Source organism: Acomys minous (genome assembly GCF_964271855.1).
Source record: "Acomys minous genome assembly, chromosome: 1".
NCBI classification, from domain to species: domain Eukaryota; kingdom Metazoa; phylum Chordata; class Mammalia; order Rodentia; family Muridae; genus Acomys; species Acomys minous.
Genome location: NC_140483.1, coordinates 2,708,368 through 2,726,423, shown reverse-complemented (window position 1 = coordinate 2,726,423; position 18,056 = coordinate 2,708,368). Strand labels below are relative to the sequence as shown.

The window sequence follows — 18,056 nt, the reverse complement described above, 5'->3', positions numbered from 1 at the left end:
ACTTTGTAGACCTGATGAGAGACCTTTCAAAGAGAGAGAGCTTTTCACTCTTTGAGTCCGTCAGCTCAGTACGTCTATAAGAGGTACATCTCTTCTCCGCCCTCCCTCTGTAAGAGGGAGCCAGAAGACAGAGGCAGTGAGAGCCTGAGGTCAGCATACCATTGCAAGATGGAAAGAGGGAACATGAGCCGAGAAACAGAGGCGGTCTTTAGAAGACAGAAAAGGAAACACAAAGCAAGATCTTTCCTTGCAATTTCCAGAAAGAATCTATTGTCCTTCAAACTTACAAGGTAAGAAATCTTGTTTTACATAATTTGTGAAGGCAGGAATGAGAAACCAATATGTAACTCTTTACTTCCCAATTTAAAAAATACTGAATAAATCAATAAATCTAAACATTTGTTAATAAACTTCTAATATATACAGCTGTAACTGGTAAAATAATAACAGCAAAAATGGAGAGGGGAAATCAATGAGGCACACTAAGAAAATTTTATATACTACTGAAATTAGGTTGGTGATCACTTGAATTAGATTACTTCAAATTACGATGTTAATTGTATTCCCAGAAAACTCACTAAGAAACTAGCTTGAAAAACAAAGTAGTGGAAAGGTAAACAAACCAGCAAATTATAAAATACCTAACACAAAATAGGCAGTGGAGAGGCAGGTGGCAAGGAGCAAGATGCAGAGAACAAACGGTGATGTGGCACGTTAGTCACCAGTAATCACACTAAATGAAGACGGACTAAACACCCAGCCAAAGGCTGCAGGCTGGCAGGAGACATTTCAGACAACATGCCACAATAGTATTACATCTACAAGAGTTCTTTGTTAGATTTAAAGACACAAATGAGATGTCAGTAAAAAATGATTGAAAAAAGTCGTATTACCCAAGCATAAAGAGCGCTACAGTGACTAAGCCAGCATCAGCCCAAACACATGCTACAAAATGTAATATGAGACAAAGGGACATTTACAACATTTATAAAAATGCCACCCAACAATGCAGCCCCCAAATAAAAGCAACAATGGTAAAAACTACAAAAACATATGCCAATTCTGCAATAACAGTTGAAGTCAACAATGCTTCCTTTTCTGATAAAGGCAGAGCCACGAGGCATGAGAAGACTTCAGCACTGCGCACAACTGCACTGAGCAGCTGCCTGCAGAGCACAGGAGAGGCTCTTCTTCAAGGGCATATGGGATACTTTTTGTGGGTAAATAAGGATAGACAACTACTTAGGGGGAAAAAAGCCTCAGTTAAAATTTCTAAGATAGTTAAGTTAAATTAGAAATAGTTACCGGAAAAAAAAAACTGGAGAAATTTATAAACATGTAAGTTAAATAGCATATTTGTAAATAATTAATGGTTCAAATGTGAAATAAAAACAAAACATGTCATATGAGATATATCAAAAACTAGTTCAGAGCCATGTGTAGCCTTTATTAAGAAAGTCAACTCTCAGCCGGGCATGGTGGCGCACGCCTTTAATCCCAATACTTGGGAGGCAGAGGCAGGTGGATCGCTGTGAGTTCGAGGCCAGTCTGGTATACAAAGCAAGTCCAGGACAGCCAAGGCTACACAGAGAAACCCTGTCTCAAAAAACCAAAACCAAACCAACCAAACAAACAAACAAAAAAACCAACAACAAAAAAGAAAGTCAACTCTGTAACAACACAAAACAAAACTAGAAAATGAATACACTAAGCCCAAAGCAATAAAATGGAAATTTAAACAAAAATGGCAATGGAAAGACTTTCTAAGAACAACAAAGAAAATCCAAAAAAGTAGAAATTGATTTTTTGAAAAAAAAAAACAACAACAAAAAACCAAGAAAATTGAAGACCATCTAACTGGAGTGTGCAAGAAAAAGAGACAACGTTGCAGCTACTAACACTGTGTATGAAATGAGGGGCCACTGTTAAGGACCTTGAGAGGTGAAAACGTTGGCAAGGGGGTGCTACCTGGAAGTCAGTGACTCAGACAATCTCAATGGCAGAGGCTCCTATAAATACATACACTCCTACACGTCTTACAGCAAGTGGGAAATCCGGACACACGAGTAAGAAGCTGAATTACTAAGACAGACAGAGGAAACCCAAACTTCCCAACCAGTAAGCCCTGGGGCAGATGGCATCACTGGTAAGCTCCATTTGCAGAGCATTTTACACAAAGATGTCCAAGTCCTAACATCGGCTACAGCTGGTGTGAACTTATCTGAAAATAAGGTCTTTGTAGACCTATGAAGACGTGTTTAAAAGGGGTCAACATCAGAGAGGTTAGGCCCCTGATCCAGTATGACCAGCACCCTTGTTGGAAGAGAAAACAGACACAAAGACATTGGGAAAGTGCCATGTCAGACACTGCGCAGGCTAGTGGTCACCAGGGGGCTACAGCCATTGCCAGGTGACTCCTGATGGAGCCAGCACCTGCTAACAATAACTTCAAACTTCTAGAAAGAAAAAAGGTTGCTGTGATAAGCTGCCTGATTTTTTTTTTTTACAGCTGTACTAACATATCAGCCCACACTTAAAAACTTTAAAAAACAAAGCAAAACATAAGAGAAGAAAACATTTTCTAGTTCAGTCCTTGAGAGTAAAATACCAGAGCATGGCAAAGGCATCAGAACAAAAGCATACTAAACACTTGCATCTTTTATGACTACTACAAAAATCCTTCAAAAACTAGCAAGCTGTCATGACAAAAATAGATTTACTCAGGAACGGAGGGTGAAGTTAACAAATGGAGGGCAGCAGTAGCTGGGAGATGGCGCAGTTAGTAAAGTACTTGCCTTGCAAATGTTATGGTCTCATACTGATCTCCAGAACACACATAAAAACGCCAGTCATGGTAGTATGCGCCTATGACCCCAGCGATGGTAAGCTAAGAGGTGGAGAGAGGCAAATCCCTGGTGGCTGGAGGTGCAGTGGCCTATACAGTGAGCTTTCAAACAGTGGGCAGCACCTGAACACCAGCACATGCTGTCCACATGCTCACCACGCACACACGCACCTGCACTCATATGGGCACCCCCCCTCACACAAACACTCAGCAAATGTAATAGGCCACAATGATGGAACAAGGCACAGAACCCATCAGACAATGCTTATCATGACAAAATGCCGTAACAACAGCAAATCAGGACCTGAAGGGAGCGTCCTCAACCAGTCATGAACTTGTGTGAAAACCCCACAGCTAATATGCTCAGTCCTAACAGAGCGAGTGCTTTGCCACTAAGATCAGGAGAAGGCCAGGGACATCTGCTCTTACTACTTACATTCAACATTATACAAGAAAACTGGTCAAGGCAACCGGGTATAAAAAGAAGACAGAAGGCAGAAGAAAAAAGCAAAGTCTGACGATTGCTAAGGGTATGGAAGACATTCTTTTATTCAAGACTACCTCAGAAGGGGAGTATAGTGAACAGTAGCCTGATAAGCTCACGTGCTGTTTAACCCTGCTCAAAGGGCAGTCTGTAGTGCAGAGGCCCTCTCCTGTCTCCTTCCAAACAAGCCAGGGGGATCAAATCAATAGGCAGCTGCTCCCATGGCCGCCTCTTCTGCTCCTGCCTCCAGATTCCTGCCTTTACTTCCTGCCCCAACTTCCTGTCATCATGGAAGGGTAAGACAAACCCTTTCCTCTCCAAGTTGATTTTTGGTCATGGTAATTTATCACAGCATTAGAAACTCTAACCAAGGGAGTCACAAAACAGACTATTTGAAAATTACTTCTGATGGAATACTACTCAGCTATTAAAAACAAGGAAATCCTGAAATTTGTGGACAAATGGACAAATGATCATATTGAGTGAGTTAACGCAGAAGCAGAAAGACTTACATGGTATACACTCACTTATAATTGGGCACTAGCCCAAAAGGCATGTCCCATGAAAGTCTTCACTTACCAGGAGATTGGGATAGACGTGAGGACATCTTACTGGGACTCTAGGTAAGAGAAATATAGGAGAATGGGGAATATTGTGGCAGGTGGATCGGAGCCCAGGGGGTTTGCTCAAACTATCAAGGACAATACAGTAGTAAACATTGAACCCCTACTCTGATCTACCCAATGGACAGGACATTCTCCACAGTTATGTGGAGAGCAGGGACTGACTCTGACATGAACTCTGGTGCCCCATATTTGACCACCTCCCCTTGGTGAGGAGGCCTGGTGGCACTCAAAGGAAGAATAAGCAGGCTACCAAGATGAGACTTGATAGCCTATGACCATATAGTGAGGGAGGAGGTCACCCTTGGTCATAGACCTAGGGGAGGGGAATAGGGTGAAAGCAGAGGGAGGAACCGGAGGATACAAGTGAATGGGATAACAATTGAGATGTAATCTGAATAAATTAATAAAAAATAAAATAAACTAGTTTTGATTCAAATTCAAATGAAATGGGAAAATGATGTATACATTCATTAAAACATGAATATAGAAGGATATTTCTGAGAACCTTGGTGAAGCTTCATAGGGAATCCTAAGGATTTCCTAAGATGTAGCTTTAAATATATCTTCATAGAGCACTGAAAGAAGTTGCAAAGAAATGAAGACCAACTAGCTACAGAAGCAGCAACGCTTTTTATTTCATGAAGTGCTATTCTGGACAAATCTTTAATACTATTTTCTCACTTCATGTCACTTCATGGTGTGAAGTCCAGGGTAGCCAAGTGGGACTACGCTATAAACACAAACTGGGGACCAGGTAATAGGCCATTGGGCTTATTTTCCCAAATATCCATTCTTAAAGGACCAATAAAATTGGAGAAATTATTTATCAGTTTCTGAAAATTTAGTTCTCATGTCTTTGGTGACACAATAGATTTTGTTTAAATAAACCAAATCAAATGGAAATCTAGTCTACTGAACACTGGTTAAAATAATTCTCACTGCCACATTGATATCAGCCCTTCTTAACATGTTTCTATCTTTCTCTTCTTAAAATATGCTCAGCTTCTAATAAACCAAGGCTATAATTTTAGTATTTAAATTAAGTCTAAAATGTAAAAATAATTTGAAACAGTTGCCAAAGGTAATGAAACAGTTAATATTTTTAGCACATATAACCACTTCCCATTCATACCTACCTCAAAATATTTAAGAGTGAATTTCACTACAAGTATTTTAGGTAAAGTTATTTTTAGTAAAGGTGATTTTTAATAGTTTAATTGGTTGCAATTTGAGTAGGTAATTCAGGAAAGATACTTTACTCCGTTAGTGAATCTTTGAAGGTTTGTCAATGATGTCATTTGTTTCATGTAAAATATTATGATCAGATGCAACCAATGTTTTAGAACTTGGCAATGAAACATTTCAGACCTGGATACCCAGGAAATAACAGTGAAAAGCCAAGGTATGAGAAAAGGCAGGTTCTGTGGAACAACAACAAATCACCCTCATCCAGGCTTTAGATGCATGGTGTTAAAGACAGGCTTTCAGGTCCCAACAACTGGTCTGAGGCCCCGACTCTGCTTTCAGTAGATGTAAATAACAACTATACTGTGCCTTACTAGCCGGGGTCCCAAGGGTTACTCTTTCTAATGCTGGTATCTTAAAGTCACTTTCCAGTGCCCACCAAACGTCATCGGGGAGTTGGCTCCACCTCCACGCCCACCCAGCTCCTGGGCCTGAATTAATATCACAGCCCCTGTTCTGCACAGGGCCTGAAGCCACATGAGACAGGAGACAAGGCTGCAGGGGCGGAGCTGCAGAGAGAGGAAGCAGGCCTGTGCGGCATCACTGTGACTGTCTCTGAATCGAGCCTGTTCTCTGGATCTCCCCTTAGAGTGGGCATTCCTTGTGCGTGGTACTGACTTGAAACTGGTTAAGACTCTGAACGGATGCAAACAGTCATTCCATATCATCTCTGGCTCTTCAGGAATAATGTCAACTGATGCTGTTTTCCTAGAAAACAAAAGATAGCTTCATATCTTTTCTATAATTTCATTCATGTGTTTATGAATTCTAGTCATGATCTTAAATTTTAGGGATTCTGAAATTTTTTTTAACCACTGAAAACAAATTACTTAATTGTAAAACTAAAGTCTCTGATTTTCAACCCCGTCAGAGACTTGAGAAGGAATAAAATTAATTATCTGAGTAGACAGGAAGTGTGGGTTAGCAGCTTCCACAATGAAAAAACGACAGGGACAGTCTGATGCCTGAACAGTCACCCAAATTGCTCTATAACGTTGGAGCATCATCTTTAGTCTTCTGGCCCAGTATATCTGACAGGCATATTTGTGAGGCAGGAACTATTAAGGACTTGCTTACCCTGTCTAGGCAGAGTTTGGCCTGCCTGCATCCACACTTGCCCATTTTCAGGCAGAATTCTGTCTGTGGCAGAAACAGGACATTTTGTCCAGTGGCTGGTTTGTCACATTTGAAGCCATCTACATAAGGAGGCTCATTGATGCTCATCATCTTTGTAGTAGGCTGCGTATTGCCAGGAGTTAACCTGTCTTATTGTCAAAGAATCTTTAAAATAATAAAAAAAATTCTTAAATGCCATATTCTGTAGGTCTCTGAAATTTTTGAAGACCTTATCTAATTATTTTGCCTTATCTATCTACAAAATCATATCTGTCTGCTAAACCTAGGATGTATATTCTTGTGATAAAAATAGACTAGCAACTGACATGACCATGATTTCACCAACTAACAATTACCATGTATTACTTAGTTATTCTAAACAGCCTGCAAGAGCATTTTCAAAGTATTGCAAGTAAACTTTGTATCATAATTGAGTTGTATGGGTAGAATACCTCATAATGCATAGAAATATATATAACGTGTGAAGAATAATCTTAAATTTGAATTCTATACCAATGTATCAAAGTTAAACCTATCATTTTATTAATATATGTAGTTCTCTATTTCAAAAATTAATGTCTAAGAGTGTTATAGCTCTGAAAAGGAAATGATATAATTCAAGGCAAAATTTTATTATGGTTTGTGATGAACAAGACTTAAGTGATTACTGTTATGCTGAAAGTCCTTCCAAAATGTTTGGACAAAAATGAAAACAGAATGGACACTTTTCTCAGCTACTTTTCTAATAACTTTTCAAATACTAAGCCTATGAATATCTATAATTGTCTATTAAAGTAAAAATAGAACTTAAAAAAAACCCAAATTACTTGAGAGAGAGAAAAAAAAAAAACAAGTTAGTACATATAGTTGTTTCCATTAACTTTCCTTATAAGCCAAATCCCCTTTGGGACAAATTTAATGTTGTTAGATATAATGACAATGCACAAAATGCTGAAGACAGACCGTCAGGACAGGTGCTGCATGTATCACTCTGGGTAAACTGAGGCACAGCATCCATCTCAGAGAGTAAATAAGCTAATATATACATACTTAAAATTGTATCCAGCATATTAAACACTATTCAGGTTAAAGAATATAAAGAATTTTACTTTCTCGATCTTTTCCTACTATTGTAATTTTCAGAAATGGTGTTTAAGAAAAAACCTGCTACAACCAGATCCCAGTTTTGGCTAACAGTGTCTTAGTACAGCTTAAATTGCCTAATATGCCTCCACTTTGACCTGCGAACTGTTGTCAGAAAGGGTTTAGTGATGGAAACATCTCTTGGGAAGAGCCAGGATCTTCTAACAGTGTTGGAAACGTGGAGGGGCCAGCTGTAGACAGGTCCTGCAGGACTGGCCCAGAACACGGAGCGACAGCCACACGGTGCTCTGCTTCCCCAGCAGGTGCTACAGGGAGCTCGGTCATCACTCCTGCTGCTGCCACTGAAGGTCAGAACCAGCCCCTAGGGTGCAGATGGAGCCAAGACACCTTTCCTTGGACTTGCCAACAATGCAAAAAGGCGTTTAGCTGCAGAAGCCGATTAGCATCTAAAACTCTAGGGAATCTCAGAAACATGCTTCTTCCTAAGTGGAAGAGCTAGGAAGAGTTGCCCACTAGCAAACAATTTAATGTGGCAATGGCTTTGGGAGGGTCATCACTACACTCAAGTCCACTTCCTCATCTGCAAAATGGGGATAATGGCTGTGAATATGCAGGGTCCTTCATAGGTGCTGTGTTAGGCTGTGGGCACGTTGCTGGGTCATGAGGACTCTGAGCTAATGGATGGACCAATTCCTTGATACATTTTTATGATGGCTTTACTGGGAGATGGTAAAAAGAAGTCAGGGTCTAGTTGAAGGAAGTAGGTCACTGGGGGTGGGCACTGGGAAAATGTTCCCTGGCCTTTTCCCTCTGAACGCTGGCAGCCATGAGGTAAACACCCTTTGCGCTTGTCTCATGCTCTAGGCTCAAGCAATGGAGCCAGCTGACTGACTCCGGGCTGACATCTCTGAAACTACTATTCAACGTAAGTTCTTCAGTTGTCTTCTCAGGCGCTGTCCCTGCAGCAGAACTTGAGTTGACCCAACAAAGAGCTCTGCTGAGGACTTAAGGGGATTAAACACACAAAACATTCGATAGAGAGGTACATCCCCGCCATTTTGAATCCTTGGCTTAGTGTGTATTTTACTACGGGACGCCCTTCTGACCCTCACTTGTTTTGATACCAGGATCTTTTAGGACTTCCTTAACCCTTAGGTCCTGGTAATAAATCTCCCTTTCAAGATATCTGATCTTTTTTTTTTTTTTTAGATTTATTTATTATTATTATGTATACAAGTGCTCTGCCTGCATGTACATCTGCAGGCCAGAGGAGGGCATCAGATTATATTATAGATGGTTGTAGGGCACCATGCAGTTGCTGGGAATTGAACTCATGACCTGTGGAAGAACAGTCAGTGCTCTTAACCTCTGAGCCATCTCTCCAGCCCAAGATACCTGATCTTATATAGCATAAAAATGAAGATAGTATGTACTTTAGTAAATCATGATTCCAGTGACAAGTAAAGGAAGAAGAAACAAATGATTTAGCTGTTGTAGCACACAGACGACACCTTCATTCTGCTAACTTTTCTGCTCTTATCAAGACTTCTCATGTAGCCAACCATCTCAAGTTCAATGGCATCCACCTGAACAGTGATAACAGGCCAGAACTGGGTTATTTAGGAAAGACTTGGTTACATAAATCTAGTATTTAAAAAAAGAATGTCCCAAGAAAGTAAGATTTCATGTTATAAAAGCCTAAATCTACTTAAAAACACCTGATGAGCAGGTGACATGGAACATTAACCTACAGGTAACACTGATGCCTTAAAGTGAAGTAAACAAAGGTCCAAGCTAGAGAAATATAAAGACACAACTTTTCTAAATAAATTATGTATGTTTATATGATATTAGGTAATTCTATAACAAAGAAACAAATTCTGGGCCTAAGAAATAAGGAAAATAAAACAATCATTATATTTGCAATGATCTGCAACATTAGAAAATATTAGGTATGATAAATCTGAATAAAAATGTTAGAATTATTCAACTAAATAAGGATGTTGTTTAATCACAGGACAGCAGCTCCTATTTACAGTCACTACAAAGGTTCATTCACTGTTTATCATATTCATCAACATCACAACCTTGCAAAGAACCCCAAATGGGTGGCACCCCTACCCTGACTGCAAACAAGGAGGTAAGGGTGCTTGCCTTTCTACTACAGGAGAGGGTGGCTACAGGAGAGGGTGACTGACTACAGGAGAGGGTGGCTACAGGAGAGGGTGACTGACTACAGGAGAGGGTGGCTACAGGAGAGGGTGACTGACTACAGGAGAGGGTGACTACAGGAGAGGGTGACTGACTACAGGAGAGGGTGACTGACTACAGGAGAGGGTGGCTACAGGAGAGGGTGACTACAGGAGAGGGTGACTGACTACAGGAGAGGGTGACTACAGGAGAGGGTGACTGACTACAGGAGAGGGTGGCTACAGGAGAGGGTGGCTACAGGAGAGGGTTGGCTACAGGAGAGGGTGACTACAGGAGAGGGTGACTACAGGAGAGGGTGGCTACAGGAGAGGGTGACTACAGGAGAGGGTGACTGACTACAGGAGAGGGTGGCTACAGGAGAGGGTGACTGACTACAGGAGAGGGTGACTACAGGAGAGGGTTGGCTACAGGAGAGGGTGACTACAGGAGAGGGTGACTACAGGAGAGGGTGACTGACTACAGGAGAGGGTGACTACAGGAGAGGGTGACTACAGGAGAGGGTGACTACAGGAGAGGGTGGCTACAGGAGAGGGTGACTACAGGAGAGGGTGACTACAGGAGAGGGTGGCTACAGGAGAGGGTGACTACAGGAGAGGGTGACTACAGGAGAGGGTGGCTACAGGAGAGGGTGAAGGGTGACTACAGGAGAGGGTGACTAGCCTTTCTACTACTGACCTAAGACATGTGTATGTGTGTTTCCCTTCAACAGAACCAAATATGGAATAAAGATATGGGAGGGATTGCAGGGACATGTACATGTCCAATGACAAAAATTTCAATCTTCTTAAAACAAACAAGAAATGAAAAGACTAATTTATTATCTACATTATTTTTAAGAACAGAATTTTTTCCTGGAATAGAATTAAGTACAGTTTTCAAACAGGCATTTCCACCAGGTTATTACAGTCTCTAGTGGGTCTACTGCACAGGGAAGACAGAGGATGGACAGCTGCTGACATTTTTCCTTTACTTCTTGCCTTAAAGATGAGCGCCCCCTCTGTCATGGGGCAGCAGTCAGTACTTCTCTGGCTCATACTGTATTGTGAAACAAACATCACATGCAATGCCTCCTCTATACACAGATGACCCTGGGAAGGTGAGTATTACGGAGTGTCTTAAGGTGGTGGACTCCCTCAGGCCTTAGAAAGTTAAAAAGGTATGGAAGAGTGAGAAGCCAGTACAAGTCCACCTCAGGACACGATAGCTGAAGCACTTAAGAGCTAACCCCTCTGCTGGCTCAGTGGGTATGGCGCCTGCCACCGACACTGCTGACCTGCGTTTGACCCCAGAACCCACATGGTGAAAGGAGAGAATCAAGCGCTGGAACCATCCTCTGAGGAGCACACACGCCCACCGCACCTACCCATTCACACACAGATGCCCACAACCAAATGCACACGTGCAGGAGCGTCTGTCCCGCTCACGTTCTTGCCTAGCTTCTCTCACATCGTTAGTAGAATCAGAGTATCAGAGAAAAATACAACCTACAGGCCACTGGTCTAAGTCCTTTCATTTGGTCACCAGAAGACTGATGCTCAAAATATTTTAGAAAACGTATATAGCTGGTTGAGCTGGAACTCAGGCCTTTCCATTTTCAGCACATTTCCTACTTTTTGATGTTTGCATGTGTAGTCAATGGGGCACACTCAAGCTCCAGCCACAGCTCAATCTTGTCGTAATCTCACCAGCAGCAAAAACCCATCCCAGAGTTCTCAAAAAGTAATTTCGTATTCCTGACTCAACAAGTTCCTGAAAAATCATCTATGGAACTAAATATTACATGTGAATTATGTTATTATCTATGAAATAAGCCATAAACTTTAAACATTTTAAAAGTAATTTATAATGTTGGGTATTGGATGAAAATGTCTTTGGTGAAAGGTTAATATTTTTCCAGTAATAACAATAAACAATCATTAAAAAACAACCAGGATGAATGACTAAATGTAGAAGTAATCTTTTTTTATGAACGTACCTCATAAACATGTCTGAGAGAATCAAAGAGAAGCTCTTTCAAGTAAACTACAATAACAAGAATTCTCCATTCACCTTATATTAAAAATTAAGCAAGGAAAACATTAGTACTATGGCACTTACAGAAAACACCTGAGTTCAACTGGTATTACATTTTTACACTCAGTATAATAGTATTATAAATTAACTGCAAAACTGTAGTATGCCAAGGTCTAAGACTCTGAAAGGATGCGAAGGACAAAACAAGGCTAAGAAGAAGGAAACGTGGCTACAGGTCTGACGGCACACTGGTACCTAGGGGGCAGCTGCTGAGAGCACAAGACAGACAGCTTTCTGTAGATTTAAACGGTATCACATGGAAGCTACTTACCTAGCACATTCTCCTCCTTGGAAGTAGCCCCAGGAACCTATTATATTGCCTGGCAGAGTATCACAGAAGCCACGCCCACAGCTAACACATGCAATGTAGGAAGCACACAGTCTGACCAGAGATAAAACTGTACGTAGTATTGTCTATGGCAGTGGCTCTCAGCCTCCCTAATGCTGCGGCCCTTTAACACACATCCTCATGCTGTGGTGACCCCAGCCATGAAATTATTTCATTGCTACTTTATAACTGCAATTTTACTGCTGTTATGAATTGTAATGTAAATATCTATACACAGGATATGTGCTATGTGACCCCTGTGCAAGGGTCACTCAGCTCCCAAGGAAGTTGGAACCCACAGGTTGAGAACCACTGCTTATGGCAAATACAGCTAATATGGAGCTGGAAACAAATGAAGTCATCAAAGCAATACAAAGCAAACATTTGATGCCAGCCTTTCTCTTCTAGTTTAACTCGGTTACTACTGCATAAGAGCCTATTCTCCACAGGAAACTACTACCCCTCCAGACCAGACAGTGAAAAACATTTTAAAAAGGAAATAATAGAACATTTCGTTTTATAAATATGTGTACTCTTTAAAATAGTGTTTACACGTTCCTTCTTTTTTCCTCTTATAAAGCATGCTCACTTGAAAAAGTATTTACACAGTAGAACACAACTCAACTGTAAAGCAAAGCAAAATTATTAACTATTCGGATAAACGGATAGAAGGGGGCAATGCAATAGTAAGCGAGGTCACCCAAGCCTCCCGCAACTGCAGACGCAGCGTTACATCCTTTGTTTTGTGTGTTTAACTTAAGAGTGCAAGTGGAAGCAGGAAACTGAAAAGGAGCCCATGGGGTGCTGTGAGGGAGGGGTATAGATTACAGCGATACAGAAGTAGGGGGGCAGAACTCGGGAAGTGGAAGGTTTAAACAGGGAGAGCTGTGGGAGTATACAGGAAACGAGGAGAGGGAGGGGGAGGGGAGAGGAATCCCCGCCCCCTCCAACCCTCCCCCCCCCCCCCCCCCGCAAAAAGGAATATGTGAAAACCCACATGGAAGCCTACTCTCTCACAATATAATTAAAAACCTGAAGGGATTAGTGCATTTGAAACAAAAGAAGGGGCACTAGGGGTTAAAAGATTAAGTGGGGATGTCAGCAGCAGGAGGAGGGAGCAGGGGCAGGAAGTGGGTGGACTCAATGGCTTTACCCAGCACTGGTCACTGTGTGCCCACTCATGCAATAGTGACATGAGGGCCCCCTCATGTATTAGACTGCTTAGCCACTGAGGAGTGGTGGACTTCAGAAGGCTGAGTGGGCGTGGCCTTGTTGGAGTGGGTGTGGCCTTGTTGGAGGCTTTGAGGTTTCCAAAGCCCATGCCAAGCACAGAGTCTCTTCCTACTCCCTGTAGATTCAGAGAGAACTTTCAGCTACTTTTCCAGCACCATACCTGCTTGTGTGCCACCATGCCCCCATCACAATGATAATAGGCTGAATCTCTGAAACTAAAGGTAAGCCCCAATTAAATGTTTTCTCTTATAAGAATCATGCTGGTAATAGTTTCTCTTCACAACACCACCAACCAAGATAGGGGGCAAATAACAACTTTCTGATTGGAGGTGAGGCCCTGCTTCACAAGAGAATTTCATGCTTGGTGCTGTAATCCTGGAAAATCTCAGGCTGGGGAGGACAAAGAACCTTGGCTGCTCTCACTCAGTCTTGGCTAACAAAGCTTCTTTTGCTGTGGGCAGTAGTCAGGAGGAGAAGAAATACAACTGGTCAAAGTGCTGAGAATAAAAGACTATTTTATTCAGTGCTCAGCTCTAAACAGGGTAAACGGTGTAGGAGCCAGAGGACGGAGAGGAATGCTGTGAGATGTCCCCTGCATGGCATGACCACTGCATGCCTGCACTCACAGGAGCTGTCATTACCTGCACAAGACCAAGCCACGCAAAGTTCTGGCATAGATGGGCAGATCACCTGTCTCCAGGCCTCACCCTTACAGAGGAGCTACTGGCGGGGTGGTCACTGGAGGGGCCCCATGCTCCAGTGAACGGCCCCACACCCATGCACACATGGGCAGCACGAACTGGACTTAGTGGGTTATGAGATGTTGCAGGAAACAAGGGAGGCATTTGGGGAAATATGAGCACATCTTATTGTATGCATGAAAAGTCTCAAGAGTAAAAGTGTTTTAAAAAGCACTTCCCCCAAAATCCTTATTCTGAACATTTTAAATGATGTTAATTCTAGCAATAAAACTTAACCCCACAAAACACAGTACACCTACTGCCATCTTTTCCTTATAAAGATCCTCAAGGACCTAGTTGAAGTAGCCAGGCCCCACGGTGACTGGAAATCTGCCTGGTGTGACACAAGGGGCTACAGCCCAAGCCTTAGGCTCACACAGTCAAAGCTTAGAAACAACAATGAGACATCAAGACTCTAACTTAAAATTTAAATCTAAAATTTGCATATTTACATTATAAACTGTTTCTTATCCAATATAACACAGAAAGAAATGTAAGTCATAATTTACACTTACCCAAGTCACAGATTTTCTTATACTGAAATAACTATGTGACATAATGCATCTCCCTGGCTTAAATAAACAATGCAGTCATTACTCTCCTGTAATCTGCAATGCCTTGTGGGAATTTTGTTAAAAATACAGAGAGACGATGTATGATTATAATCTGGAGAAAGATTAAAAAGTTTGAGGTCACAATTTTTCACTGAGAAATATTTTAGTCTTTTCTCAAAAAGGATGTAAAGTGTAGCAAAGACTTTAATTTTTTAATTTTAAAAATAATTTTGTGGCAGTTCTAGAAAAACAATTCTGTCTTGGGCAGCAGTACACACACTATAAGATTGTTAGACAGCTCCTGCTGTGCCCCTGGTTTAACCTGGAAGGAAAAGGGTCACTTCCTTAGTGAGTCTGGACAGTGCACAACCAACCATTTAATGCCTCAACAGGAGCAGATGCACAGACCTGCATGAGAGCTTAGAAGGAGAAAACAAAACAGAGAAAACCGCGAGCATCTTTATGGGCAACTTTCACAGGACAGAAGGGACTGGGTACATGTGTCTGGTTACTGTGCAAATGACCCACTGTGGAGGCAGTGGGCTGACTAGCGACTTCTCCTGCGGCATGTATTATGTGCCATGAACAGAAACTGTATCCGGGTCATTCCATGGATACTCACAGAAGGATTGTAAGAAGGTTCCAGTATCACCGGTAACGACATTTTCCCTTGAAGATTCAACTTTGTTAAATAAAAAATCTTTTCCCCCACAATCTTTTCTTTCTTCATGCGATGGACACCATATAGTCTAAACCTCACTGCATAGTTGCCAATCATCTCTGATTCAACGTGGTTAAACTTGAACGTCTCTGTGAAGACAGGGCACGGCCCTCTCTGGATGCTGGTTTTGGCTCTCTGCTTCTTTATGGGTAGAAGAACAAGGCGCACCTGCCACGAGCTGCCGCCCGCGCTGCTGTACGTCGGAATGTCTGTGACAGCCGTGACCGTTACCAAAAGCTTCTGTCTTTGTGAGTCGTAGTCAAACGTCACATCTAGTGTGCCGTACTTGGCCTCTGGCTCTGGGTCAAAAGGTCTAGGAAGCTGTGAGGAGGATCCTTGAGCTGACACGTCCTGAGAAAAGCAAATTTAAATGTTTTTAGCTTTTAGTCCTATTACCTAACCTAGCATGTGAATAAATGCCAATTTCCTCTAGAGTATGATATGAGTAACTTTCATTGCTGTCACAAGGAAAGCATAAGTCAACTACACGCAAAAGTTACCTTACAGGAAAGAGCAACTTAAGTGGTAAAGATGAAGATATCTTTCAGGTGCAATATTCACTGTGATCAGTTTTGAGAAAATTGGGTGTATGTTTGTGTAAGTTAGGTTTAACGTGTATATTAATGTCATAGTCTTTGCTCCTGGGGGAGCTGTCTGCAGAGAAGAGCAAAGCTCAATGCTACAGAAAAATGTGGCTCCATTTTCAGGGATGTCTAAGATGCCTCCATCTAAAATACAATCTACACAGGAAGACTTTAAAGTCAGCGGAGATGGGAAACCTGAACAGAAATGTAAAGGGCTCGGGACACTGTGCACCCAGGTACTCACTCTCCACGCCACAGACCATGTTTCATCTCAATTTTCAACTAGAAATCAAAGCAGTTTTTTTTTCTCACATTAAGTGCCAATGACATAGAAAAGTCCACATTTCACAAATTGAAGAAAGGCTAAAACTGCACATGTTAATTATGGCGAAGTCAGAACCTAAGGCCATTTTATCAGAAACTGTCTCAAATTCCTGCTGGTCTGAGATACCTGAGGATCTTACCTAGTTACTGACAAAGCTTAAACCAGGTTTTTGCCCTATGAGCTACATACTTTGACCCTTAAAATATAAGTGATTTTCCTTTTAAAACGTGTGCTGTTAGAATGTTTCTAAACTTTCTAACCTTGGATTCAGCGATACTGTGGAACTGACCAGTGCCGACCTTGGTTTCCCTTCTCATATTAGCTCAAAGGAGCTCTGAGATTTAGGTCAGCAGCACCCCACCTAGGGAGCACAGAGTCTCCTTGGATGTCCATTGTACAGCCAAGACAGGGGAGGCAGACAGAGCTCCTGTGAGAAACGTCTAGCTCAGCCTTACAATGGAAGGACTTGCTTTCCCTTTTCTTTCCACAAGCCCGCACATGTCAGTTTGAACCAAACGGACAAGGACAGTCCTCTAGAAATGGCAGGTTCACACAAGCGCCTGGGCCCGGAATGAAGCAGTTATGCAGAGCATTGCTCATGTAGAATGTTGAGTGAAAGTGAGACAAGCTTCCATGTTTTTAGTCAGCTTGGCACTCTGTGCTAAGCCCGAGTTAGCTAGCTCATGGCAAAAGCCTCTTCTTTAAGAAGAAAACAACAAAAAGACAGGAGCCTCTGAGACTGTAAGTCTTATGCAGTCCTTGGTATCACATATGGAAAACAGGAACAGACTCTTATAGAACACATGCTTTAAACTGATTGTCTTGTATGTGCATATTGTATGTCTTTGCTGTATGTTGTATATATTTTGCTGTGTGCTCTATGTGTTTGGTGTGTACGGAACACGCTTGTTTTATGTTGTGCGTGTTGGGTTTATGCACAGGTAGGTATGTGGGGATGCACTCCACTGCACACACATACAAAGGTGAAGAGGATGTCAGTGTCCTCTCCTTTATTTCTGAGCGAAGTCTCCACCAAGATGGAGCTTGCTGTCACCCCAGCACACTTCCTTTCTCTGCCCCGAGCAATGGGACTGCAGGCACATGCTGGCATGCACAGTTGTAAATGGGTGCTACTAATATAAACCTACTCCACAGTTGTTAATTATAGATTATCAATGTATCTTGGGTATTACAATTTAGTATTTAAAAAAATAGCATCATGGTAACAAGGATTTTTAGGAAATAAAAACTTTATAAGGCCCTAAAAACCTGTTTCTGAATTTGTTTCTGATGCATTCTAATGTCAGAAACACAGGGAGAACATTTATATACTAAGCTACTATCCATTGTCTTCAGAGAGGCGCTAAGAAAACAATCCTTCATTTTTAAGGTATTGGAGTTCCGTTAGTTGCAGGAAGCCATGGAGCTAGCTGATCAACTTGTTATAAGAATCCTCTGATAAAAGATAGATACAATTACAGGGATATGAAATAAACTTGAAAAGTACAAATTTTATAGTAGCCTAGGCTATCAAAATTCCATATCTAAACATCCACACAGTGAATGCCTGATGTACTGTATGAATATATTTGATGGTGCTATAAAAGCCATGAGAAGAAGAAACTGCGAAGTGTTAGCACAGCAAGAACACAGCTGCTGAAGTCTACACACAGCTGTGCTTACCTACAGATAACAAAGCCTGGAGAGACACAGGCAGGCATCCTAAGGTCACAGCCTAGAAGATGTGCCAACAATTCAGGGACTACAAAGAACATGCGCTGGAGAAAGTGAGCACTGGCCCCACAGAGATGCAAAGTCCATGTCTTGCCAGGCTGACCGTGGGCCATAGGTTCTACTTATGAAGTAT

General features: G+C 41.8%; 1 protein-coding gene across 15 annotated transcripts in view; it reads right to left on the bottom strand.

Moving 5' to 3' along the window:
* Positions 1–18,056, bottom strand: part of SYT14 (synaptotagmin 14) — a 171,288-nt gene that overhangs the window by 51,708 nt on the left and 101,524 nt on the right. For 10 of the 15 annotated variants that reach the window (XR_014782226.1, XM_084797216.1, XM_084797217.1 and 7 more), the window contains one exon: positions 15,182–15,631. Coding sequence is in view for 12 of the 15 variants with exons in the window: in XM_084797216.1 (XP_084653342.1) it covers positions 15,182–15,631 (450 nt within the window). In the remaining 3 variants the exon portion in view is untranslated. Of the gene's footprint in view, positions 1–6,328; positions 6,482–13,765; positions 15,632–18,056 lie in introns of those variants that run through there. The other 5 variants (XR_014782228.1, XR_014782227.1, XM_084797225.1 and 2 more) reach the window with 5 other exon arrangements.